Source organism: Diospyros lotus, chromosome 7 (genome assembly GCF_014633365.1).
Source record: "Diospyros lotus cultivar Yz01 chromosome 7, ASM1463336v1, whole genome shotgun sequence".
In the NCBI taxonomy this organism is placed as follows: Eukaryota; Viridiplantae; Streptophyta; class Magnoliopsida; order Ericales; family Ebenaceae; genus Diospyros; species Diospyros lotus.
In genome coordinates, this window is record NC_068344.1 from 36,441,461 (window position 1) to 36,468,576 (window position 27,116).

Sequence of the window (27,116 nt, forward strand, 5' to 3'; positions counted from 1 at the left end):
ATGGGTGGGCCGCTAAGTGAGGCCCATGCAGCCTTAAAAACCGATGTTTCCACAAGCCTCAACCAAAGCCCAGCTCTCTTCGTGGATGATTGGATATATATATATATATGTATATATATAAAACGGGCGATATAAGAATTCCATTTCGCGTTCGAATTGTTTCAGCAGCTCGCCGGTCGATTTGCAGCGGCGATTTCACGGCGTGGGTAAGTTTCATCCTAAGATCAATCCCGTGCATATGCGTATTTATGTATTTGGACGACATGAATATTTCATAATAAAGTTGTATTTGGTTCGTCCTTTAGTATTAGGGTTTTGTTTGATTCCTAATCTAGGGTTTGCATCTGAGTTCATAGCCATATCTGTATGTTGTATTGGTGGTGGTGGTGGGGGGGGGGGGGGTTAGATTTTCACGTTTGGAATTCTTTTTGTGGTCTTAAAAGGTGAATCTTTGTGTTTCTCTCCACAATCGCTTCATAATCTTTTTCCTATTCTGAAATTGCTTTGCTTATTATTGTTCTTGTACTGGTTTACATGGACGTGCTTGATCGTTGCTATATGCGGGTTCATGCAAGTAGTGTTTCTCCAGATATGTGGCAAAAATAGATTAATAATATCCGTTTTTTAGATTGAGTGATGTTCTTGTTGTTCTTCTCTTGCGTCTTTCGTGTGTATGGAGAATAATTGTTTTTATGTTTTTGTTTGGGTTTTTGCAGCGCTGAAGTTTGGGGCTTAAACTGGTTGTTGGATAAAGGTTTTGCTATGGCGGCTCTCAAGGATCTTCTTCCACCTGTGAAGTCATCTGGATCTGCATACTATGATCACTCCAATGATCCCTGGTTCAAGCAGAGGTACAGCGCTGCGGAAGCTGAGCGTGCAGTGACTATTAAGGCCAATCCAGTGCCACCGTACCTGAAACGTGATGGGTTTCGTCCCTCTAAGCCCGAAGATTTTGGCGATGGTGGGGCGTTTCCTGAAATTCATTATGCCCAGTACCCTCTTGGTATGGGTAGGAAGACTGATGCTAGACCTGGTCAGAAGACACTGCCAGTCACAGTCGATGAGCATGGTAATGTGACTTTTGATGCAGTTGTGAAGCAAAATGAAAATGCTTCAAAGATAGTCTATTCCCAGCATCGAGACCTTGTGCCAAAGATTTTAAAAAGTGAGAATGATGAGGAAGAAGACTTGGATGAGTTGCAGAAAGAGATTGAGGAGACAACCGAGCAGACAAAAGCAGAACTTGAGAAGATTGTGAATAGGAGGTTGAGTGCTGCTCAACCAAAAAATGTTCCAACACAATCTGCTGATTCAAAATTCATTAAGTATAAGCCATCGGCTCAGAGTGCAGCTTTTAATTCAGGTGCAAAGGAGAGGATTATCAGGATGGTTGAGATGCCCGTGGATCCACTAGAGCCACCGAAATTCAAGCACAAGAGGGTTCCAAAGGCCTCTGGTTCTCCTCCTGTCCCAGTGATGCACTCTCCACCACGTCCTGTGACTGTCAAGGACCAACAAGATTGGAAGATTCCACCATGTATTTCCAACTGGAAGAACCCGAAAGGGTATACAATCCCACTTGACAAGCGCCTTGCAGCAGATGGTAGGGGCCTACAGGAGGTTCAAATTAATGATAATTTTGCAAAGTTGTCAGAAGCACTGTATGTTGCAGAACAGAAGGCTAGGGAGGCTGTTGCAATGAGGTCAAAAGTTCAAAAGGAGATGATGATGAAGGAGAAGGAAAGAAAAGAACAGGAACTGCGTGCCTTAGCTCAGAAAGCACGAGCTGAGAGGACAGGTGCAGCTCCCCCGGCTTCTGTTCCAATGCCTTCTGACAAGAGTATGATGGATGATGCTGATATGAGGGGAGAATATGAGCGTGTTAAAGAGAAGGATGCCCCGAAGGAAACAAAGGAGGAAAGGGAGGAGAGGTTGCAGAGAGAGAAAATTCGCGAGGAGCGACGCCGTGAGAGGGAGAGGGAAAGAAGGTTGGAGGCTAAAGATGTGGCAATGGGAAAGAAGAGCAAGATTACAAGAGATAGAGACCGTGATATCAGTGAGAAGGTTGCCCTTGGGATGGCATCTACCGGAGCAGGAAGAGGGGGTGAGGTTATGTATGACCAAAGATTGTTTAACCAGGAGAAGGGGATGGATTCTGGGTTTGCTACTGATGATCAGTATAATGTCTATGACAAGGGCTTGTTCACAGCTCAGCCCACTCTTTCTACCCTGTACAGGCCTAAGAAGGATGTGGATGCTGACATGTATGGAGGTGCAGATGAACAAATGGAGAAGATTATGAAGACTGACCGCTTCAAACCTGACAAGGCATTTGCCGGCACGTCTGAGAAGACTGGTCCTAGGGACAGGCCTGTGGAATTTGAGAAAGAAGCAGAAGAGGCTGATCCATTTGGTTTGGATCAGTTCTTGACAGAGGTGAAGAAGGGTAAAAAGGCCATGGACAAAATTGGCAGTGGAGGAACTATGAAAGCCAGTGCTGGGTCATCCATGCGAGAAGGCCATGAAGGATCTAGCAGGTCGCGTATTGCTTTTGAAAGAGGGCGTTGAACGAGATCTTCACTAGGTTTTTCGCTATCAATACTTTGTAAGTGTCCATGCTTGTTTATGCCTTGGTTGCTTGATTTGCAAGGCCTGCGGTCACAGGTGAGGAAGTCGGGCATGAATTTGATGTTTGTTTCTTTGTGTGGAGATGATTTAGCTGTTGCATTTCACTGGCTACTACTGAAATAAACTATTTCGGCTGTCTACTGTTGATGTGCAACTTCTTTTGTCATAGTTGGACTACTGTTGAGCATTAACACTTAATTTGGTACCCCATTTATTTTCACCCTTTCTATGTAACTGCTTTTGGTCTAGAAACCTGGACTTGAGAGTATGGAATGAGAAAGGGTGTCACCCTCATGAAAAGATAAGAGATGGATGACGTTCGTCCTTAGACAGTAGTTACAAAGAAATTGCCCCTAGTGTTGGTGGAAATCTATAGAATTGAAATGAAAATTGAATTTATTTTGAACATGTTACTTTCCAGTTGTTCACTTGCCATATTAATCCAGTTGATGTAAGGTCTCATGTGCTGATCAACTCCTACTTTCAGAAAACATTCTTGTTATCTTTGATGTGCTTGTAACTGATTTAAACTGCTTAAGTCTTAAAGAAATTACATAACTTGCAGATTAAATGTGCTTGTTTCTATTTTTTGACAAAGAGAATAGTGTCAATTGTCAAGCCTCTCAGACCTCCTGAAATAGGACTAAAGGAGACCTAAAAATTGAAGGAAAAAGAAGCAAGCCACGGCTCTTTTGCTACCAAGCAATTGTAAGAGGGTATTCAAATCATCACAGTAGAGCATGGTTTCTTAAAATCTGACCATCTTTTCATGTTCTGTTTCTTAACCAGGCTAAGAAGTGATGGTTTGTGAAATCTATTTGTCTAGATCCTGCAGGGAAGGTTCTCCTCCTTGCAAAAGAAACCTAAAAGGCTGTCCAATTGAGCTCAGTTTATTTAGTCCCATTTATATCTTGTGTTTCTCTTTCTCTTTAAAACCTAAAAGTCAAGCTAATCAGGCTCAATTTATTTTCTACTCTCGAGCAATGGATTTTAATCCCATTTATATGCGTGTGCCTATGTGTGTGAATGTGTATATATGTGTCTTCTCTATAGAGGATGCCAAAGTATTTTCTGTGCAAATCCAACACCCTAAATGCTAAATTGACCAAATTATAGTCAGTTCATTGACTGAAAGGCATTCCTTTCTAAGCTTATAAGATCTCTAGATCACAAACAAATTTGTTAAACAATTTTACTACTATAATAAGGATGATGGCATGATATTATCGTTACATTAAATACTTTTTCATAAAATATTATGTAAGGAGCAAAATATTTGTCAAAGCTACAAAATAATTTCTTCAAATGGTGACAGCAGTTACATCTCCATTTATTTGGTTACATAGATATATTTGGAAATGAAATATATTTATATTTGACAATATAATTATTACTTTACAATAATTAATTTTTAATATCAGAAAAAATGTTTTTTTTAAGATTAAGAAGTCTAAGATGCTTTAAGATGTGACTTAAAAATACATACACACACACACATATATATATCGAAGTCCACGCAGGTTTAGATCGATGGGTTCGGAGCGAAACCTACTATGTGTTTTTCTTAAATTTTATAAGAGCGAAACCTACCATGTATTTTTTTTAAATTTTATAAGAGGGAGGGTGGGAGGGAGGATATTTTTAAAATTTTAAAAAATTAACCTCTTGTTTGGTGACAGGCGCTATCTATTGCACGGTATTAATTTTAAGAGAAGCCAGTGATAATTTTAAAAATAGAGAGATAGTCAATACATTTTAATAAAACCCCATAGATGCAATATAAAATTTACCCACCAGTATTTTGAATTTATCATTATATTGATTACATTTTCTAAAAAATATAAAAACTTAACCTGCAAAACCCAATGCTATCTATTTTTATTATTGTTTGATATTAATCTATTTTATGACAATATAATAATACTATCAAACAAAATTAGACATAATTTTCATGCTGAGAGAGAGAGAGAGGGGGAGGGAGGGAGGAGGGGGGGGGGGGGTGTTTACATGTAAACAAGAATCACAACATATAATCTGAGAAACAGAACCTATTATGAGCTAGAGGTTTCAAATTGCATGCCCAAGCGCCTTACAAACTGCAAAGGCCCAAAGGATAAAGAGGAAAATAAATAAGACAATACCAAAATATAACTTCGCTAACCCAAAAAGCGCGCGCGCTAGAGAGAGAGGCAATGAAAGGGAAAGCCAGTACGTAAAATTGCCTTGTTTGCAACTTTGCTCCAAAAGGTTAAAACTTTGCCTCTTCTCTTCTGTGTTGTTTCTGGGAAAACTGAGTCAACTTCTTGGCAGACCATAACCTTTTATAAGTCCAAATCTTGCACCAACTCAAGATGGAATGCAAGGCAATGTTGATGGGTTGCCTTGGTGATGAGCAAAATTACAGAATTATTGCAGAAGCAGAAATTTGTGTAAACTTTCCTCCCGTTGAACAAATTCCCACCCAAAGCCACGAACATCTACGCAAATAGTTGAGAATCGATTTGCTGAATATTGGGAAACTTTTGCCTCAAAGTGGCCACATAACTCGGAGAATGTGCCTGCATTGGAGGAATGATTCAAGGGCAGAACCCAGGCTGTTACTAATGTCCAATGATCAAGAGAAATCAGTATGCCCTATATTGAGTTCTAATTGCTTACCCTCATAGAGAATGGAACTAAAAGTGATAAGAGCATTTAAGTAGAGACATTGCTATAAACGAGTGGACAGCTATGTGATAAAAGTTAAAAATTCTACAACATCTCAACATTCAAGGGAGATATAGCGTGCATATTTACACCTCAGCCTGAGAAGAATGGCAAGACAAAATTTCTAACCAAAAGATAAGCTACAGATACCAATGTGTTGAAAAATTAGCAATCTGTCAACGCAAGCCGTTCTCAAGAGCAAATTTGATCGTGGAAGAACAAGTTATGATTGTACAAGTTATGCATTAAGTTTACGTTCATCCAGATCAATCCAAATATTACAAGTACAAGCATGCTCATGCCTACGTTTTATAAATTTGAGTTGGTAGCATTCCTTATCATTTTGTCACCTTATATATGACTGTTAGCAACAATTATAGTTTATAATCAAAATGCTTTCATCTTGGTAAAGAACTCATATCAGTTTCTTAAAAAATAAACAAAAGGACATTTGAAATTTTGACCATAAATTTTAGTTTTACCCTTAAAACTAAATAACATTGAGAAGATTTGAACCACTAGAAAAGAGACAGAAAGGGTTAAGAAGGCTCAATGTACAAGTTGCAATCATAAACTCAAGCATACAAGTACAAACACAAAGCTAATGCTCAACATAGAAGGCACCAGCAGGAGCAACTTTGGTGTAAAATTGTCTAATCAAATGGTTATAATTAACACGGGAAGTATCAAAGGTAAAAGTCAAATATTTACAACTTGAAATAGAGAACACATGGAATTATTTTTCTGAAAGAAAATAAATTTTGTAAAACTACCGGCATGAAGAAAAGTTATGCTAAAATGGGACAGACATTTCCAAAAACATGGCCAACTAAAAACATACAAGAACTCCTTATTCAAGTAAAACACCAATGTCACTCAAAAGGAAAAAGGAGTGGCGGAATATGGATATGGTTAGGGACTCCAATTGTCAAGAATTGCTTCTTCATTCAACTCTCCCATCAGAAAGGAGACCACCTTCATCACTGCTAGGAACATTCAGATGCTATCTAAATGAACACAGTGCAGTTAGCCAGTGGCATCTATTCCATTTCACCAAGTTGAAAAACAATTTTAAGCATATCATTTTTGTTTTCACATTGAAAATTTGCCATTGGAAACATTAACCTGTTTAAGTACAAAGAGGCTTTTCCTAATAATCTGACAGGCATGTGATTTCTTCTACCAGGTTCAATTACGAGGTGTTCTACATGCTTTATCCTTTCTTATAGTTAAGTCAGCATAAAGAGGACACCACATTAATAATTACAACATAACCATCACCATAATACAGTTCAAAGAGAAGAAACTCATCCCATAGCCTATCACAACTTGTAATTCATCCCCTAGCATAATGCACAACAAAAATCCACACCTATGGAAAAGAAAGGCCAAAAAAACCTACACCTTCAAATAACTCATCAAACAATTTCTTAGGATTTTCTGAAAATTGTTTTTTCAAAATTATTTACAAAAAAATTTATGAAAAGTTGTGATGAAAATCAAAATTGGTGTCTGATGATGTATAGTTCTCCCATCACATTTATTTTACGTTCTTGGTTTGCTCCAATGTAGTCAATGAAGTTCTTGGAAACATAAAGTTGGAAAGGTTTGTCAGGCATTTATAGTTACAAATCAGAATTAACTCATGCTTTGCTATTGCATATTGCAGCATTTATACAAATATTAAATTTGACAGTACAGTGTTGACAGAACTAAAGGTGAGAAGCATGTTGCCAATATACTGGGAATATGAACCCTGTTTAGCAATTGAAGGAATCTAAATCAATATTCAAAAAATCAGACCGGGGTACTAAACTGGGAAGGGGAGAGGTTCAGGGTTCAATGATTGGACGGCAGTCAAACTCTAGGAACAGTGGGAGAGCAAGAGTCAAACTTGATGTGCTTTGATGTGTGCATTCACTTTCTTTAAGGTGTAAATTGCCCCACTAACATTGCTGCAGGGTTAATAGCAAATCACGTCCAGAATACAACAAAATCACAGAACTTGCAGTCAGCACAGCTGAAAGCTCTCCTTTAGAACTTCTCTTGAAAACTATGTATTTAGATAGATAGAGGAAGAAGAGTGAAATACAAATTACTCTCTGAATGATTTCAAATTCCATTTATAGTGTTCCAAGAGTATAAAACATAACCATTCCAAAAGAACACATCCTTTAGAAAAGATCATGTCTTTTAGGATGGATGCGTCTTCCAGAACAACATAACTTATAAAACTAAATATAAACTCAAATACATACCAGAATATAATAGTTTTAAATAAGTAAATTATGTAATAATTAAAATTACAATTTAAAAATTAAAAAAAAAATCTTTCTTGATAATGGTTAGAATAGCAACCTGAACCTCAAACCAACCTGATCAAAAACAATTTTAGCCATTTTTTTATGTATTACCAACCCATATGTATGATAAACAATACTTTATACATACATAAATGTATATTATGTTATATCCCCTAGAAACCCTTTCCAGATCCATCCTTTCAATCTCCATTAGCTTTCATCTGTCCTCAATTTTATTCTCCTTTAATAGCCATTCATCTTCTTCTCTATCAATCACAAGCCAGCATATTTTTCCATTTTTATTATCTTCAACCACCTCTATTTCAGATGATTGCGTGAATAGAAATCATAAGGGAATAGAAATCATCCAAAGGAGAGGTTATCTTCAACAACATACTGCAATTTTCTCGCCTTCTGTGCAAACAAGAAGACCAAGAAGACCAAGCTTCATACCTTTTGTAGCCATGAGTTAACTTCTGCAAGCTCCTCTTCAGCCTCCTATTGCGCGAAATATGGTTTATTTTGCCATCTGTTTTCTAATGGATTAGGGAGAACTGTGTATTTGTTTTCCCATGCATTTGATTTTCTGTTGTGTGAAAGGAGGAGGTTCAACAACCAAACCGGCTAGGCATAGTTATCAAAGGCGCGCCTAGGCGCGAGGCGCCAGTTTGGCGCCTCGCCTTGGCCAAGGCGAGGCGGTTTTGGCGAGGCCCTCGCCTTGCGCGCCTAGGCGCTGGGGCATGAGGCGCGCCTAGGCGTGCCTCATGAAACTGAGGTTTTCTACTTAAATCTTGCAGCCCAATCGCGCTTGCCTCTCCTCCCGACTGCATCCAGCCGCGCTTGCCTCTCCTCTCCAGCTCGCTGCTCGCTCCTCACTCCTCCCGACTATAGCATCTACCGTGCTTGCCTCTCCTCCCAACTCGCTGCTCGCTGGCCCTCGCTGCTCGCTCGCCCTCGCCCGATCTTCCATTCTTCCTCTTCCTCTCTAGCCCTAGCCGCGCGACCGCGCCTGCCTCCTCTCTTCCTCTTCTCTCCAGCTCGCCCTCGCCCGATCTTCTTCTTCCTCTCCTCTCCAGCTGCGACCCCCTCCTCTCTCTCTCCAGCCCCAGCCCGATCCTCCTCTTCCTCTCTGCCGCGCCTGCCTCCTCTCTTCCTCTCCTCTCCAGCTCGCTGCTTGCTCGATCTTCCTCTCCAGTCTCCAGCCGCGCCCTTTCTTCTATTCTCCTCTGCTGAGTCTGCCCACGCCACGGTCTTCTCCTCTCTTCCTCGCCTCTTCTCATCTGCTCCTGAGCTCTTCAAGTTGAAGCTGCTAAGGGCCTAAAGCTGCCGCCGCCGCTGCCCACATCTTCTCCTATATTCATAATTTCATATTGTAAGTTCTTTAGTTGTATTTTATTTGTTTATTTCTTGCATTTTTGCTTAATTTATTTTGCTGGCAGCTGGTTGCTGAAATTTGCTTTTAAGTCTTTATAATTTATTTCTATAATTAGGAGAATTTTGATGAAATTGGAACTGTGTTGCAATAGCCCAATAAATGTCGTCAACCACTTCCAAAACGGACCCGGCATGGAATTATTTTGAAGCTGATCCTAATGATAGAAATACCACCACATGTAAATTTTGTCGTAAAGTAACAAAAGGTGGTATATTTTGGGCGAAACAACATCTTGTGGGCGGTTTTAGGAATACTAAAGCTTGTCCAAAATGTCCTCCATCAGTAAAAGAAGAGATTGGAGAGTACATGCAAAAGAAGAAAAATAACAGGGATGAGCGAAATATAGCATCGTTAGATGATGATATTCAATTTGGTGAAGGGTATGATGATGATGATGATGAGCAGCTGCCTCAAAGTAGAAAAAGACCCAATGTATCTACCGGAAGTGGAAGCGGTACTGGTAGTATTGGTAGTGTTAAAGGGCCAACACAAAAAGGTCCACTTGATGTTTTTCTTAAAGACCCAGAAGTTAATGTGTTGAAAAGCAAGGGCAAAGGAAAGCAAACAAGGTTGGGTGAGCATGATTTTGCAAAAAAAGAGTTAAGAGCTCGAGTTTGTAGAAGCTTTGCACGATGGATGTATGATGCAGGCATTCCATTCAATGCAGTGACATATGACAGTTTTAAAGTATTTATAGAAGCAGTTGGTCAGTATGGTCCGGGTGTGAAGCCGCCTAGTTACCATGAAGTCAAGGTTCCCCTTCTCAAACAAGAGGTGGAAGCCACTCGTGAAATGATGAAAGATCATGAAGAGGCGTGGGCCAAATATGGATGTTCCATTTTGTCAGATGGCTGGAAAGACAAGAGGGAAAGGACATTGATTAACTTTTTAGTCAATTCTCCTAAAGGAAGTACGTTCTTGGAGTCTGTTGATGGTTCTAGCTATTCAAAGACTGGGGAAAAGATGTTTCAATTATTAAGTAAATGTGTGGAAAAGATTGGAGTAAGAAATGTGGTGCAAGTGGTCACCGATAGTGCTTCAAACAATGTTTTAGCAGGTATGAAATTCATTTTTGTAATTTGTATTATGTTTATAAATAGAACAATTTGAATATTCATTAGATATTTATTATTTACTAATATCTTGTTAATTTCACTCTAAATAATAACAGGAAGATTTTTGGAGGCAAAATATCCTACGTTGTTTTGGACACCATGTGCAGCGCACTGTTTGGATTTAATGTTGGAAGATATTTTCAAGTTACCTAATATGAAGAAGACATTTGAGAGAGCTGTTATGGTGAATAGCTATATCTATACTCGTTCGGGTCTAGTAAACATGCTTAGAAGGTTTACTGACAAGAAAGAGTTGTTGAGGCCTGCAAAAACACGGTTTGCAACTGCCTTTATCACTTTGGGCAGGATGCATAGTCTGAAAAGCAACCTTAGAAGGATGTTTACCTCCGAGGAGTGGATGACAAGCAAGTGGGTAAAAGAAGCGGGGGCTAAAAAGGTTGTAGAAGTGATTTTGATGCCTTCATTTTGGAACAATGTTGTATTTGCTTTAAAGGTGGCTGGTCCATTGGTGCGTGTATTGCGCTTAGTGGATGGTGAGAAGAAGCTTGCTATGGGATACATATATGAGGCCATGGATAGGGCCAAAGAAGCGATTGCTAACTCTTTTAATGGGGATGAAAAGAAGTATGCACCCATTTTTCAGATTATTGATAATCGATGGGATGTTCAGCTTCATCGCCCCTTGCACGCAGCTGGTTGGTACTTGAACCCAGAATATTTTTACAAGGCTGAACGTATAGATCCAGAGATCATGACTGGCTTATATGAATGCATTGGAAAGTTAAATCCAGATATAAAGGTTCAAGACCAAATTGATGCTGAGCTTTCGATGTATAACAATGCAGATGGGTTCTTTGGAAACTATATGGCTATTAGAAAGAGAGCTGAGAAATCACCAGGTACACATATATATATTACATTATATATATAATCATTCTAGATAATAGATAATAACTAACCCATGAATTTTATTGAACAGCTGAATGGTGGGCTTCATATGGAATGTCAACACCCACGTTGCAAAAATTTGCAATTAAAATTCTTAGCTTGACTTGTAGTTCATCTGGGTGTGAACGTAATTGGAGTGTGTTTGAAAATGTAAGTGCATTGTACATATACACTTACAATTTTTATTAGTAGTTGGTTTGTTTCATGTAACTTATTCTTAGTATGTTTTTGCATAAATTGTTGCAGCTTCATACTAAACGGAGAAACAGGCTTGATCAACTTCGTTTAAACGACTTGGTGTTTGTGAAATACAATAGAGCATTGAGGCGTCGATATCAAATGCGTGATACCATTGACCCTATCATATTAACCGACATTGATGAAAGCAATGAATGGTTGACTAGAAAACTTGATGAGGAGAATGATAAAGATGATGAAACTGTTTTTCCAGATGACATTGGGGATGGGTTGACATGGAGTAATGTTGCTGCGGCTGCAGGAGTTGGAGAGCCTAGTTATCAATTTAGAACTAAACAAACTCGATCACAATTGGGATCAACTTCGATTTCGACTTCAAAGCGGCGAGTAACTCAAGAGATTGAAGAGGAGGAAAGTGAGGCAGGGACCGAAGATGATGAAGACTTGGAAGAGGGAGAAGAATTGAGAGATGAAGAAGAAGATGAAGGGGTGATTGAAGGGGATGATGAAGATATTGACCTTGATGTTGATGATCTCCTTGATGATGATTGATTAAAAAACTTTTTTATATTGATTGTGGACTTGTAGTGTTTATGTGTTTGTTTAGAACTTAGCATTATAATTGGTGCTTGGTAAAGTTTAAGACTTTAAGTTTGAACTTTGATGATGTTTCTAGTTTAGAATTTGCATGATGAATGAATTAACTTTGATGTTGTTAGTTTATAGAATTTGAAGATAATGAATCATGAATGATATGAATGTGTTATTATTGATAATTTGATAGTTGTTTATGATTTTACAAGATTTTGAGTTTTTTTCCTAAAAGGTGCGCCTCGCTTCGCAAAGGCGCGCCTCGCCTCGTGCGCCTCGCGCCTCAGGCTCCAGGACCTTTTGCGCCTCGCTGCGCCTCGCGCCTTTCAGAACTATGCGGCTAGGTTTAGCCAGTTTCCAGTTGAACCATCCGGTTTACACAAAAAATAAGAGGTCCAGTTGTTTAGCTCAAACTGAACCTGTTTTCCAACCAGATCCCAGATTTGTCCAATCAGGTTTTCAAATCATTAATCTAAATTGATTGGGGATTTCTTGATGTAACTTGCTATAGTGAAATGATAGGAGATAAAAAGTAATACAAATTCTACTGAAATATAGACCATTAGGGTAAAATGAAGAGACAGATGGCCAAAATTTAAGTGATACCCCTCAATTTTCATAAATTACCACAATCTCCCTTATCGAAGTATGTCGGTTACCAGAATTAAGAACGTAAGTGTCAAAAGACTACTTTGTCCTTATCCTTAAGAATTACTTTTCGTTTCAAACTTTACATATAAAAAAATAACAAAATCAATTAAACTTTGGTCAGCCAAAGCTTCAGCCCATTTCTCACAGCTACTTGGTTAAATCTAGCATATATACAAACCCAATTTAGAATCAGCCGGAACCCAACCCAACCCAACCATCCAATTTGCACTCCAAAAAATTCAATCAGATTGCATTACTAATTTGGACTGAGAAATTACAGTAGGCACTAGATAGCAATGGCAAAGAAATTGGAAGACAAGCTGGAATTTATCCAAGTTCCAGTTAGCATGGGGTGCTTAGTAGCTTGGCTGTTGAGAATCACCAAGCTGAGAACTTCAACTGAGTCAGTCAGGATTAAATGCCAATGTTAAAAGGAGAGATGGATAGGGTTCTTTTGAATCTGGGTTTGTAACCTAGATCTAGCTGAATCCATCTAACCAAACCAGCAATGGAGAGGAGATAAGAGAAATAAAGAAAAAGAGGAAGACGGCAAATATGGTTGACAAATGGTAGTGGAGTTTAGATTTAGGGAGTCATGGTGGTGACTAGGTCTTGATTGGATAGATTTTGGTCAAAGGAGATGCTTACTGGTGGAGAGTTTTGGAATTAGAAAATAAAATAAAATTTGACTTTGACTACAGCAATTTCTGTTAGTTGGCTAGCGGCTCTCCAATAGCAGTGGATTATTTACTAAAAAATTCCACTTAGAGGTCTCTAAAATTTTTGAAAGCTAAGAGCTACTTATCAGAGGCGTAAAAGGAGGGGAGCAACAGGGGCAGCTAGGGAAAATGACTCAAGGGCAAAAGAATCCCAATTCAGTTAGGGAGGGAATATCCACTCACGTGACTGCAACAGAATGAGGATTATGTATAAAAGGGGAGGGGAAAGGAGAGAGAAGGCATCGAGAGAATTTGGAAGGAATCGTGGGAGAGAGAAGGCCCTCTTGAATAGGCCGATTTTGTTTTCCTTTGCTTGTATACGTTCATGGCTACTGCTGTAAGCCTCTGAATTCCTACTGTTCTATTGCTAAATTCAATCAATAGAGAGGGGGTTCTATCATTCTGGTATCAGAGCATTAATCCATGGGGGTGACTGTATCTCAGAGAGTGAGCGAGTTGGAGGGGAGATTGGAGAGTTATCAACCACAGATCGAAGGGAGGATGGAGGGTCTGCAGGTTGGGTTGGATTCGATGAAAAAGAGTTCCAAAGGGTGTAGAATATAGAGAAGAGCATGGCAATGATGTTGGACCAATTTAATCTACTGATGGAGAAATGGGGGAAGCAAGAAAAGGGAGGAAGGGGAAACAGAGTGGGAAGAACCTACCCGTGGATTCATCCCTCACCTTGGAGGACACGCCGGAACTTGGGGAAAGGAGTAGAGAAGTAACTTGGGGAAAGGAGTAGGGAAGTAGGCATTGGGATCAATAGCTTTGGGAGGGCAGAAGTTAGAAGTCAGTGCCTGGAGATGCTCGTATTTGAGGGAGACGATCCTAATGGATGGGTATTTAGGGCCGAAAGGTACTTCTCCGTGAATCAATTGACGAATGCAGAGAAGCTGAATTTTGCAGCTCTGTTTTGAAGGGGCTACCTCCAATTGGTTCCAGTGGGAGCAAAGGCCATGACGGGTGAGGAGTTGGGATGAGCTTAAGGCAATGCTGAGGAGTAGATTCAGGTCCACCCAGGAAGGCACAGTGGAGGAGAGGTTCCTCGCGCTCCAATAGTAGGGGTCTGTCAAGGACTAAAGCCTTTGCTTTGAGACTCTGGCCTCACCGATCGAAGACATGCTTAGAGGCCTTGCTGGAAGGCCATTTTATCAACGGGTTGAGGCCGAATATCCAGGCCGAGATGAGGGTGCTAAGGCCGACCAGGTTGGAGTAGATAATGGACCTGGCCCAACAGATTGAGGAGAGGAATCAGGTGATTCGTGGAAGCAATTCCAGACCCGGCCCAAACAGAGGACAGGCCCCTTCAACCCCAACTTTGAATCACCGACGTCACAAAAATCGATGACACCCAACCTCACCTCCTCACACCAACCTCCAGTAAGTGGAGCAACCCCCCTTTCAAACGACTAAGTGAGAGTGAGTTGCAAGCCAAAAGGGCGAAGGGCTTGTGTTTTCGCTACGATGAGAAGTATTCAAGTGGGCACAAATGCAAGAACAGAGATTTGCAGGTGATGCTAATTTATGAAGAGGAAAGGGAAGAGGAAGAAGAAGGTATAGAGGGAGCTGAAACAAGGGAAAATTCTGAGGAATTGGGAGACACGGTCAAAATGGGGGAAATGGTAGAGTTATCCTTGAATTCGGTAGTGGGGTTAACACCTCCACAAACCATGAAGGTAAAGGGGAAAATAGAGGGCCTGGAAGTGGTGGTCCTAATTGATGGTGGAGCTTCCCATAACTTCATAGCTACTAATCTGGTGCAAAAATTGGGACTAACCCGAACACAAACTAGAAGCTATGGAGTGATCATGGGGTCGGGCATGGCGATACAGGGGGTTGGAATGTGTAAGGGGGTGAGCCTATCATTGCAAAATGTTGTGATAGTTGAGGATTTCCTACCATTAGAGCTGGGAAGCTCAAACGTAATCCTTGGGATGAAGTGGCTAGCCATGCTTGGGGAGACACAAGTGGACTAGGGCTCGTTAGTTATGAAATTTAGAGTGAGAGGGACAACCGTAGCACAGCATGGGGACTCCAGCCTTAGCAAAACATTGGTAACTTTGAAGTCAATGATGAAGGCATTCCGAGAAAATGGAGTGCTATTGGAATTAGGGAGCTTGACAGCTAAGGTCAAAGAAGCAGATGCGGCAATCCCTGACAATTTGCAGGAGCTGCTAATTGACTTCAGGGAAGTTTTTGAGGAGTTGTGTGAGCTTCCCCCACACCGGAGGTGGGACCACGTTATCACGTTGCAATTGAGGGGCCTTCTAGCAAGTGTACAACCTTATCATTACCCCACCTCCAGAAAAATGAGATTGAGAGACTGGTTCGGGAGATGTTGGCAGCAAGATTTATCAGATCGAGTATTAACCCATTTTCCAGCCTTGTGTTGCTAGTCAAGAAGAAGGATGGTGGTTGGAGATTTTGTGTGAACTATAGGGCTTTAAATAAGGTAACAATCCCTAATAAATTTTCAATTCCAGTTATTGAAGAGTTGTTGGATGAATTAAATGGGGCTGTTGTTTTTTCTAAGCTGGACTTGAAATCGAGATATCACCATATATACAAATCACACCTGATGACATTCCGAAGACTGCTTTTCGCACGCATGAGGGTCATTATGAATTTTTGGTCATGCTGTTTGGGTTAACAAATGCACCCACCACATTACAATCCTTGATGAATGAGATTTTTAAGGAGCACTTGAGGCAGTTTGTTTTGGTGTTTTTTTATGACATCTTGGTTTATAGTAAGAATATGGCTGAACATAAGGAGCATTTAAGGTGCGTGTTAGGGGTCTTAACAGCTCACTAGCTGTATGCTAATGCAAAAAAGTGTTAGTTTGGGCAGTGGGAGATTGAGTATTTGGGGCATGTCATCTCACAAGAAGGTGTGGCTGCAGATAGCACTAAAGTTAAGGCGATTATGGAGTGGCCCAGCCCTAAATTTGTGCACGAACTCCGAGGGTTTTTGAGCCTTACAGGGTATTATCGGAGATTTGTGAAGAACTACAGCAAATTGGCGTGGCCATTGACAGAGCGCCTCTGAAAGGATAGTTTCTTTTGAGATGAGTTAGCGGAGCAGGCTTTTCAATCCCTTTATGACGAAATTGCCAATGTTAGCCTTACCAAACATTTTGAAGGAGTTCAATGTGGAGATAGATGCTTTGGGGCATGGATTGGGGGCAGTTCTAATGCAAGAGCAACAACCTATTGCTTTCTTCCGCCACGCCCTAAATCCAAGTGGCTGAAACAAATTGGTGTACGAGAGGGAGCTAATGGCAATAGTATTTGCGGTGAGGAAGTGGAGACATTATCTGTTGGGGTGGAAGTTTGTTATTCAAACAGATCAACTAAGCCTTAAGTTTTTGATGGAGCAATAGGTGGTCAGTCTGGAATGTCAAAAATGGGTGGTGAAGCTGACGGGATACAATCTTGAGATCCAATATCATCCCGGGTTGGAGAACCGAGCTGCAGATGCCCTCTCAAGCCTCAATTCCCCTGTCACGTTGATGGCCCTCATCATTCCTTGAGTATTGTAGCTAGACCAACTTAAAAAAGAGGTCGAGGAAGATATAACACTCCAGCAAATCGTTAGGGAGGTGTTGGCGGATCCCTATAGCAAACCCGATTTCACGTGGGTGAATGGCCATTTGCTGTTCAAAGGGAAGTTGTATCTTCCTAAAGGCTCCACTATAATTCCATTGATGTTGAAGGAAGGACATGATGGACAGATTGGGGGCCATTCTGGTGTTCTCAAGACTTATAAACGAATATCCGCCAATGTATATTGGCGTGGGATGAAGCAGGACATTTAGCAATATATCCGTCAATGCCCCGTTTGCCAGCAGAGTAAAATATGTGGCTCTATCGTCAGGTGGTTTGTTGCAATCACTTCCAATTCTTCGTCAAATTTGGGAGGATGTATCCATGAATTTCATTGAGGGGTTGCCAAAATCAGCGGGGATGGATTCTATCTTGGTGGTTGTAGAACGACTAAGTAAGTATGGTCATTTTATTGCTTTAAAACACTCATTTACAGCAGCCAACATAGCAAGAATTTTAGTGAAGGAGATTGTCCGGTGACATGGTGTTCAGAACTCTATCGTTTTCGATAGAGATAAAATTTTTGTCAACCATTTTTGGGAGGAACTATTCAGGTTGCAAGGCACTCAACTGAATAGAAGCATCTTCTACCATCCTCAATCCGATGGCCAAACGAAGGTCCTTAATCGCACTTTGGAGACGTACCTCAAATGTTTTCCTTCCTCCAAGCCAAAGGCATGGTGTTGTTAGCTTCCTTGGGCTAAATATTGGTATAATACCTCTTACCATTTTTCCTCAAAGTTAACTCCATTTCAAATAGTCTATTTGCGTGAACCTCCCCCCTTGTTGCGATTTGAGAAGGGAACAATTGCGATTTTAGTAATAGAACAACAGTTGTTGGAGCGTGATTCGATTTTGGAGGAGTTGCAAGCCCAATTGTTGCGAGCGCAGGGTAGAATAAAGGATATAGCAGATAAAAGGCGGCATGACGTGCAATTTGAGGTTGGCAAATTGGTTTATGTGAAAATCTTCCCCTACCGACAGAAGACATTGGCTACTAAGTTGAATGAGAAATTGTCACCGAAGTTCTATGGGCCTTTTGCAGTGGAGAAAAGGATTGAGAAGGTGGCATACAAGCTGTCTCTACCACCTTCCTGTGCTATTCACCCGTATTTTATGTCTCCCAGCTTCGCAAAACTAAAGAAGCAATGTAGGAGACAACAGAATTCCTTGACCAGCTAATTGCTGAGTTGGAGATGAAGGTGGAGTCAGAATTTCTATCGAGGGTAAGGCCGAGCATGGGAAAAGATTTGAGGAGCCTTGATGTTCTTATCCAATGGAAGGGGTTGTCACCCCTGGAGGCAACTTGGGAGCCATACCATCAGATACTACATCAATTCCATGAGTTTCACCTTGAGGACAAGGTGAGTCTTGTGGGCGGGAGTAATGTTAGGACCCCCGTTAGTCATATTTATCAGAGGCTTGGGAGCAACAAGGGCAGTTAGGGAAAATGAATCAAGGGCAAAAGAGTCCCAATTCAGTTAGGGAGGGAATATCCACTCACATGGCTGCAACGGAATGAGGATTATGTATAAAAGGGGAGGGGAAATGAGAGAGAGAGCATCGAGAGAATTTGGAAGGAATCGTGGGAGAGAGAAGGCCCTCTCGAATAGGCCGATTTTGTTTTCCTTTGCTTGTATACGTTCATAGCTCGTGCTCTAAGCATTTGTAATCGAAGAATTCCTACTGTTCTATTGCTAAACTCAATCAATACAAAGAGGGTTCTATCACACTTATATTTAGGCCACTCGTTGAGGATATCACATGTAATTTACCCTAAGCATTAAACATAACCTCAAAGAACAAAGTTCAATTCAGTTACATTTACAACAACAATCACAGTCCTTAATCCCACTAGTGGGGTTGGTTACACAAATTCTAGTTTTTCAACTATCTCTATCAAGGGCCATGAACAACATACTCAAGTATGTGAAAGTGTGATTGGTCAAGAAAACTTTCAAGAAGTAGAGCTAAATGGGAGAAAACAAATTTTAAAATGAGATAAATAAGTGAACCATGACAATACCACAATCCCCTAAAGGGTCTCCCAAAAGAAAAGGCCAATAAAATTAAGCACATAAATGATGAATAGCTGAGAGCAACAAGCTTAGCATGCAGATAAAGATGGAGGAACTAATCTATAACGCCCATTCAATAAGAAATAAGTCATAAACATACACATGGATTACGCTCGAGGTAGATGGTAGTTAACTTGTCTCTTGAACCAGCAACTGCCTCAGCAAAACCTTCTAGTGATTGTATTTGATTGTCATTAAGCCAAAGATCCTCTAATCTGAATTTGAAGTAACCACTACAGATGTCAAGAATATTTTGCAAAAGAAGTCATCATCAATGTGGAATGGAGAGTGCAGATAATTTGTACCCGGGCAGGTTCTCAGTGCCATCAATTGCAGTTAGCTTATTAGATGACACATCCAGGACCCGGAGATTTATCAAGGTTGAGAGGCCTTCCATTTTAGCAATACCATTATGGCTCAAGTAAAGTTCTTCTAGAGCCACACAGTCCTAGAAATTGTGGGAAGAAATCAAAGAAAAAACATTGTATTTATACTTGTGGGCCGAAAAAAGTTCATTTTTTCCCTTTTTTCTAATGAATAGCATCTTACCTCAAACACCAAATATTTCAAGACATCATACCTCAAATCCAGTCATAGAAGTCAAACGATTGCTCTGCAAGCTAATCTTCTTTATGCATTTGAGTCCACATAGGTTGATAGCTCGGATACGATTCCGACCCAGCCATAACTCTTGTAAGTTTGTTAAATTTTGTAAATTCTCCATTACCTAAATAAACAAAGCACATCAAAATGGAGAATATGGCCAATAAAAAAATATATAACATACACTAACAAATGTTCATTTTAGTTTAGCCCCCAAGTCTCGTTGCATGTAGTGATGTGGTCACCATGCAGCAATGGGTGTTTGTCTTCACAAATTTCATTTTAGTTTAGCCCCCGAGTTTTGAGTCAAGTGGGATGTAATCAAACATGCAATGGGTTGTTCGCTCCATGTAAGTTTCATACAATTCACACCAGAACTAATAAACAGTTCAGAATTGAATTATAGCACATGCTTTAATGGATCAGGGTCCTAACCCTTAATCTGTTCGAACCCAGTTCAAGAATTTGTAGTTCATGAAAGTGATCAATCTCCTCCATCTTTGTAACTTCATTTTTAGATACATAGAGTTCCTTGAGCGTGTTGGAGACCTTAGACAGGCCATTCAAGGAAGAAATCTCATTGAAAGAGACATCAAACACCAAAAGCTTCCTGAATATGCTGACATCGGGTACTTTTGTCAGTTTATTATCCCGAAACACTAGCTCCTGCAAAACCAATACGTATTACTTTAATAATATAATTGAAAGAGCCTGTAGAATAAAAGGAAAATAACAAAAACAGTCAACATTTGCAACATTTTAAGGGTAAATATAGACAAAAATTAGCAATGTAATGTATAAATTTATATGTAATGGTCTCAAGTCAACCAATGCATGAAAGTGAATTAATTTTTTTTTATTTTTCCTACATTTTATTTCCAAACAAACAAAAGGTAAAAGCGAGAAAAACCACAGCAAAATCATCAACTTACAAATAAACTGCATGTAGGAAAGCAGAGGATAAACACATGAAAAGCTTAATCCAGTTAATATAAGTTAATAGAGTCAGCTGAGCGGATGCTTTATTCTCTAAGATAAAGAGTATAATAAATCCTCCAGTTATTCCTAAATTTTCTCCAAACAAACGCATCAAAGGAAAACCACAAACAAAACCATAACACAAATAGTTCAATAGGCTCAGCTGAGTCAAAATTTATTTCTACAGGTTTCTTTTGGAAGACAGATTACACTAAGTCCTCCAACTTTCCTACACTTACTCGGCAACCCAATATAACACTGAAAAACCGAAACACCGGTAAGCAGAAAGGAATTTTGAGACTGGACAAATGCAAAGGATTCAATAAGTTTCAGTTTGGATAGACATTTTCCAAGATAGAATACACCAAGCATAGCAGCAGAATCCACAATCAAAAGCAACAAAACAGAGACCAAAGAGAAAAGCGGTTAGGGTTGAGCGAGGATACCTCAAGGCCTGAAATGCGGTCCCAGCGGGAGAGGCACTCGACGGCGGCGTCCTCGAACAGGTTCTGGCGGAGAGAGAGCTTCTTGAGGCCGGAGAGATGACCAATCCGAGGGTCCAAAGCAGAGAGGCGATTGGCGGTGAGGTCCAACTCGGTGAGACTCGGAGGGAACTCCACCGAGTTTAGATCGTGGAGCTGGAAGCTGGTGAGGTCCAGCACCGTCGCCGCCGATAGATCGTCGTCCTCCGCCTCCGCCTCCGCCTCCGCCGTCCGATCCGCCTGATTGGTCTCCGATGATGGGAGCCTCCGATCCTCCTCCTCTTCCATTTGAACGAATGAATTAACGCTCCGCGAGAGAAGGAATCTTGAAGACGAGGCTTTTCTTCGCGCGTTTATACGGGGAGAACGACGGTGCAGTGGACACACGCATACTGGGTTTGATTCATCGATTCCATGATTTCCATCCCCGCGTCTAGAACCTGCAAGCGTGGATGTCCAAATAACCCCAAAAAAAAATAAAAAAAGAAACGTCAAGCGGATCCAAGTCGACCCGATCAAATGGTGGTTCGCTGGGCCATTTTTGGGCCGACAGCCCACATTTAAGGTGAATAAGGGTTATTGGGCCCAGAAACACACATTATAGTTGTTAGTGAAAGTGAGGAAAATTTTAATTTAACTAAAATAATAGAATTGAATCTATCGAAATTATGGGTTCGGTTTAATTTAAGGTAAGGGTCAATTCTGTTCAATTTTTAATTTAATAATTTTAATTATTTTGATTTTATTTTATTTTTATATTAAAAATAATTAAATTGACTGAAATTGTGAAATAACGTTATTTTTTATTTATATATTTTGGTTATTTTTATTTTATTTTTTTATTTTTTCAATTTTTTATATCTATTCAGTTTTTTCAATTTTTAATTTGTTGGATTTTTATATTTATTCGATTAGTTCAATTTATTTATTTTTTTACATATATTTAATTATTTTAATTTTTACACTTCAATCCATTTATAACCAAACCAACCAATACTTATCAGCTCTCAGATATTAGCAACTTTGTTTTGACTGCATTATGGTAATTGACAAAGAAGTACCAAAATTTGGCATGTTTTGCAAATTCTACCCTGAAGTTTAAAATTTATCAGTTAATCACCAAAATTTAAAAAAAGATGTCATTTGTAGTCTGTCGTGGATGTTCGTCATAAGCCCCTTCTTAGGCCCTTGGCGTTTTTGCTCTCAATGCAAATCTTGAGGTTTTGAGACTCTGAAACATATAATCGATCAACCATCGAAGGCCTGAACAGATGTTCCCACGTCTATGGAGCAGTAAGAGCTGGATGAACTTTCTCACGCTCAGGCTTCTGAGAATCCCGGAGCCGAAGCTTATTTTACACAATCTCGGCCACTCTCTGGCTACGGATTACGCAATTCTAGATCCCCATTTAAATTCTCAGACTCTATCAAAGACGGCATGTGTAGATTTCAGCCAAGAGGCAGCCAAGATCTTAGCAACCCAGTTGGCGAATTGCAGCACATTGTCAGAATTGAATCAAATATATGCTCGTATGATCAGAACCCACATGCTAGAACTGCATTCTGCATCGTTTTATTGGAACAACATCATGAGGTCATATACTAAGCTAGAGGCAGCTTCAATGGCGCTCCACGTATACGTTGCAATGACTCGTGATGGTATCATGCCCGATTCTTACACCCTTCCCATTGTCTTAAAGGCAGCGTGCCGAATTTTTGATACGCAGTTGGGTCGGCAACTTCATTGCCTTGCGATAAGGATCGGCCTTGAGACTAATGAATTTTGTGAGAGTGGTATTATCAGTTTGTACTGTAAAGTGGGTGAATTTGAGAATGCGTATAAGATGTTTGATGAAAATTGCAATAGGAAGCTGGGTTCTTGGAATGCCATAACTGGAGGCTTGTCACAAGCTGGTCGCGCTAAGGAAGCGATTTCCATGTTTTTGGAGCTGAGGAAAAGTGGGTTCAAGCCTGATGATGTGACAATAGTTACCGTGACTTCAGCTTGTGGAAGTCTAGGAGACTTGGATTTAGCTTACCAGTTACACAAGTGCGCATTCCAAGCCAGGAGTTTAGAAAAATCTGATCTTCTTATGTTGAACTCGCTTATTGACATGTATGGAAAATGTGGTCGGATGGACTTGGCATATAGAGTATTTTCAAGGATCGAGCAGCGGAATGTTTCTTCATGGACATCCATGATTGTGGGTTATGCGATGCATGGTCATGTGAATGAAGCTCTTGAGTGCTTCCATTACATGAGAGAAGCGGGCGTGAGGCCAAACAATGTGACTTTTGTTGGGGTCTTAAGTGCATGTGTGCATGGTGGCAAAGTGCAAGAGGGAAAATATTACTTCAACCTGATGAAGAAAGAGTATGGGATCATGCCCCACTTACAGCATTATGGGTGCATGGCGGATTTGCTTGGCCGTGCTGGTTTGCTTGAGGAGGCCATAGAGATGGTGGAGGACATGCCTATGGAACCAAATGTTATAATTTGGGGATCTTTGATGGGTGCCTGCGAGAAATATGGGAATATCAAGATTGGGGAGTGGGTATGTAAGCATCTGGAAGAACTAGAACCTTGGAATGATGGGGCCTATGTGGTTCTGTCGAATATATATGCCAGCAATGGTTTGTGGGTAGAGGTAGAGAGGATGCGTGGCATTATGAAGGAGAAAAGACTTGCTAAAGTTGCTGCTTATAGTTTGCCTACAAGTTCATCTTGAATTAACAAGGTTTAATACTTAGTGACATTCCAATTATTTCTACTTCACTTCACAATTGCTCTTTCTAGTAACTCCATTCCACCATTAATCTACTTTTAGTCTACGGTATTGTTAATACAGATTTATCAGACACATGATTATCGGTTTTCAACTCTTTCTTAATTGGTGGTGGCGATGGTTTTTCTAACTTGGGATGTTTTAGCTTGGCTGGCCATGAGTGTTTCATGTTTCTAATCCTTGTAGTTGTATTGTGCTTGGAATAGGGGTGAAGTTGATGGCGGATGAAGAAGATGGTGCACAAGAGGAAGGAGAAGAAGAAAGCTTACGAACAATCAGAGAGAGAACAGAAGATAAATTGGGGAAGGAGAAAGCAGAAGAAGTTGAAGATAGAGAAGATTGCGGAGAGGGAGACCACCGAGAGGAGATGGAGAGAATTAAATCCAATCCCAAGGACTTTGTGCCGCAACAATTTGATTTGAGCTAGAAAGGATGTGGGCGTGCTTCCCTTTTGAGCTGCTGCTCTTCCACCATTTGATCATGGGGAAAATGAGGTAATCAATATTACTCCAATATCCACCCTATTTGCAGGCTAAAGACCCTAGAACAGCTAGGTCTCTTTCAAATCAGTCCTATCACAAAATCTATGCAAATTCAAAATCCTAATATCGGAAACAGCAAGAATAATGACAATCACAAGTCTTAATCTCACTTCGTGGGTTTGAATGCATGAATTCTAGACCTTCCAATATCCTAATCTTGGAAACAGGATAAATTAAAATGTAAAACGCGAGAATTCAAAAATCATTAACTGGATCAGTCTCTGGCACCCACCCATGTTATGGAAGTGAATTTGCAGAAAAGGGTTGTTTGATCACTAGCCAACATAAACGCATGCATTGCAAATGTAACCGGTAATCATTTGGTGGGTTTTGGTCATTTTTCTTATTAGTTCACTAGTATGCCTGGCAGGTAGTGTATGGTTTGAAACAACCTTTTTATATTCTACTAGCTTTCGAATTTTGTAGACAATTGAGTTGAAATACTTTTAACACTTTCTATGCTTCTCAACCTTGTTAACATGGTTGAGAAGGTCATGATTCAAGTTGCGAAAACAGCCTTTTTACATAGCAAGAAGGCTGGGTGCAAAAACAACTATCTCGTGGACCTTGCAAACAGGGAGCATTTAGGACACCCTTTTTTTCCTATCAGCAGCGTCAAGACTTCTCGAAGGATATAAATTCTCTCAATACTTCACACATTAGAGCATCAGTGTTATCTATTGCTCCTTACTTTTCAGCATGAAGCAGATAAAGTGATATAAGTCTTCAGTAGTATTGAATAAATACTTATTCAATCTTACTCCACTTAGCACTGAGTTCCCTGGTGGCCACTGCCACATGTCAATATTCTGAGAGGCAACCAGAGTGCTATTCACAAAAACATAAAACACTATAATTGTTAACTCCTACTTCAGTACATGTCAGAGCAATTGCTACACCCATTATTGGAGCGGGAAAAGAAAGTGCCTAATCAAATCAAGTTTTCACTATTCTAGCGCAAAGCTGATAGCAAATTGTAGTATTAGTTTCATGATTTGTTCTTGAATGTGTTGATGACAAGATGTTTGACAATTTAAAAACAGTTTCGTAATAGTTTCTAGAAGATGTTAAATCAGTACATGATGACATCTTATTTCTGCAAAACAGGTATTATTCAGAGTCTAAACAATTTTCAGTTTTGTGTGGCAGCTGCAAAGCTTATTTGATCCGGTCTGGCCTGCCCTGGCAGAATAGAATCATAAAGTGAGCTGAGCTCCTCTGTCTTCTGCAGCTCCTCTGGATTTCCAACAAATGACAACCGTTTCAAAACCTTCTTCTTCAGAGGTCTTGACACAATTTGCCAGGTATGACTCACAATGGTTTTATTTTCATACAAATCATAGCTTGAGCACTGCTCAATTGGATTGATAGCTACCAATTTCGCCTAGCCCATTTGGTAAGACTCTTATGCTGATTATGGGCATGTGGTAGATGAGTTCCTCAAGTAGTAGGACCAACATAAAGCAATTGGGAGTAGAATTGAGTCTAGGGTAAAATTAATTTTGCCAACCAGGCTTGGGATGGTTTCAAATTTGGTAGGTCGAATAGGAGCACACCAACAACTAATGTCCATAATCCATTGCATATTTCATGATAAGATGCACTTCAATTTTTTCAACAATAATAACCACAAACCAAGCCTTAGTTCCCACTAGTTTTTTTTTTTTTTTTGGGGGGGGGGGGGGGGGTGTTTGCTGCCTAGGTTCTAACTCACCAATCATTTATATCTATGATATTATGTCTTATGTAAGACAAATTATATCCTATATCATGCCTAAAGGTTTTTTGCTAAGTTTTCTTTGGGTTTTTACCATGTTTTTCTTGATTCTAAGTACCATCCTCAATGACCATGCACTTCAAATTTTTAGTAAATTGGATTTTCTGTTTTCTTGTATCTTCTATTTTCCCAGGGTAAAACCTAGTTCTTCTCTATATAAAGGTAGGAAACTTTTATATTAGAATTTATTTGTATTCATTACAGAACCCTTCTTATTATGTACTTGTAGGCCTCCTGTGGGGTTTGATGCTGAAGCACAGGATCGATATAGCCCACTTACTCGATGCGCTTTCAAGGCGGCACCCCGTTTCTACTGCTTGCTTTTGCTTGAGGATGCTGAAGAAGTCTCCAAGAGAGCCTATATTTGTTCTTCTGTGCATTCCCATTGGCTTGGCATTACCCTGACCCTCCTAACATTGACAGATATAGATTAAGGGTGAAAGATTTGATGCACTTCAGCCTGTGCTGCACTTAATTCTTAGTTATAGACCGACATGCTGTTGGTGAGGGTGAACACTGACTGCATCAGTAAAGTTTCTCTTTTGTGAGGGGAAAGCTGCCCTTTTAGATGGGTGACACACAAGATGAACTCTACCCAAAAAGCCCTCTTTTGTGGCACTTTGGGAAAAGCACATTCTGTGAGAAGTGTGGGAATGGTTATAGCTTAAATTACAAAGAAATAAAGATGAAAAATGTTTTCAATACGAAATGGAAATAGAAAAATTAGTGTTTTTCTAATAAAAAATAAATGTCAATAGTTCTAAAATGGAAAACGTTTCCTGTTTTAGAAATGATTTGAAAATGCTAAAATAACGCCTCTCAACCGTTTTCGTGCTTCATTGGTTATAGTCATAGGGCTTTGGTTCAACTTCAATTTTCTATGTATAGGAGAAAACCATTTTATGTGGATGGCAGTGCTTATAAATCATAATGAGAGCCATTGGGTTTTATTTCAATGGTCACGCTAAAGTGTGAAAGTGTCTAGTTAATCATCCGGATGGTAGAAG

At 40.0% G+C, this 27,116-nt stretch overlaps 4 protein-coding genes across 6 annotated transcripts; 3 read left to right on the forward strand and 1 right to left on the reverse strand.

Annotated features, from left to right (window-relative positions):
* The first annotated feature begins 53 nt into the window (after positions 1-53).
* LOC127806030 (SNW/SKI-interacting protein A-like) lies at positions 54-2,768 on the forward strand. The gene is made up of 2 exons (XM_052342980.1): positions 54-206; positions 717-2,768. Exon 2 carries the CDS (start codon positions 763-765, stop codon positions 2,566-2,568), a length of 1,806 nt encoding a protein of 601 aa, XP_052198940.1. The 5' UTR covers positions 54-206; positions 717-762; the 3' UTR covers positions 2,569-2,768.
* Positions 2,769-4,658: 1,890 nt separating this feature from the next.
* On the reverse strand, positions 4,659-21,456 carry LOC127806032 (protein phosphatase 1 regulatory inhibitor subunit PPP1R7 homolog). The gene is made up of 6 exons (XM_052342982.1): positions 20,969-21,456; positions 19,980-20,210; positions 19,522-19,668; positions 19,247-19,389; positions 19,042-19,156; positions 4,659-5,186 (listed from the first exon to the last, which is right to left on the reverse strand). Exons 1-6 carry the CDS (start codon positions 21,290-21,292, stop codon positions 5,106-5,108), a joined length of 1,041 nt encoding a protein of 346 aa, XP_052198942.1. The 5' UTR covers positions 21,293-21,456; the 3' UTR covers positions 4,659-5,105.
* On the forward strand, positions 9,170-12,225 carry LOC127806031 (uncharacterized). Its single transcript, XM_052342981.1, has 4 exons — positions 9,170-10,129; positions 10,244-11,047; positions 11,128-11,246; positions 11,343-12,225. The coding sequence occupies exons 1-4, from the start codon at positions 9,172-9,174 to the stop codon at positions 11,844-11,846; spliced, it is 2,385 nt and encodes a 794-aa protein (XP_052198941.1). The 5' UTR covers positions 9,170-9,171; the 3' UTR covers positions 11,847-12,225.
* Positions 21,457-22,175: 719 nt separating the features above from the next.
* Positions 22,176-27,037, forward strand: LOC127806033 (pentatricopeptide repeat-containing protein At1g77170, mitochondrial). Of its 3 annotated transcripts, none has more exons than XM_052342985.1 (4): positions 22,176-23,742; positions 23,997-24,284; positions 25,440-25,636; positions 26,339-27,037. In XM_052342985.1, exon 1 carries the CDS (start codon positions 22,276-22,278, stop codon positions 23,731-23,733), a length of 1,458 nt encoding a protein of 485 aa, XP_052198945.1. In that variant the 5' UTR covers positions 22,176-22,275; the 3' UTR covers positions 23,734-23,742; positions 23,997-24,284; positions 25,440-25,636; positions 26,339-27,037. The 3 variants fall into 3 exon arrangements, with proteins under 3 accessions (XP_052198945.1, XP_052198944.1, XP_052198943.1); XM_052342984.1 differs by having other exon boundaries at positions 25,469-25,636; positions 26,339-27,036; XM_052342983.1 differs by having other exon boundaries at positions 25,482-25,636; positions 26,339-27,034.
* The last annotated feature ends 79 nt before the right edge of the window (positions 27,038-27,116 follow it).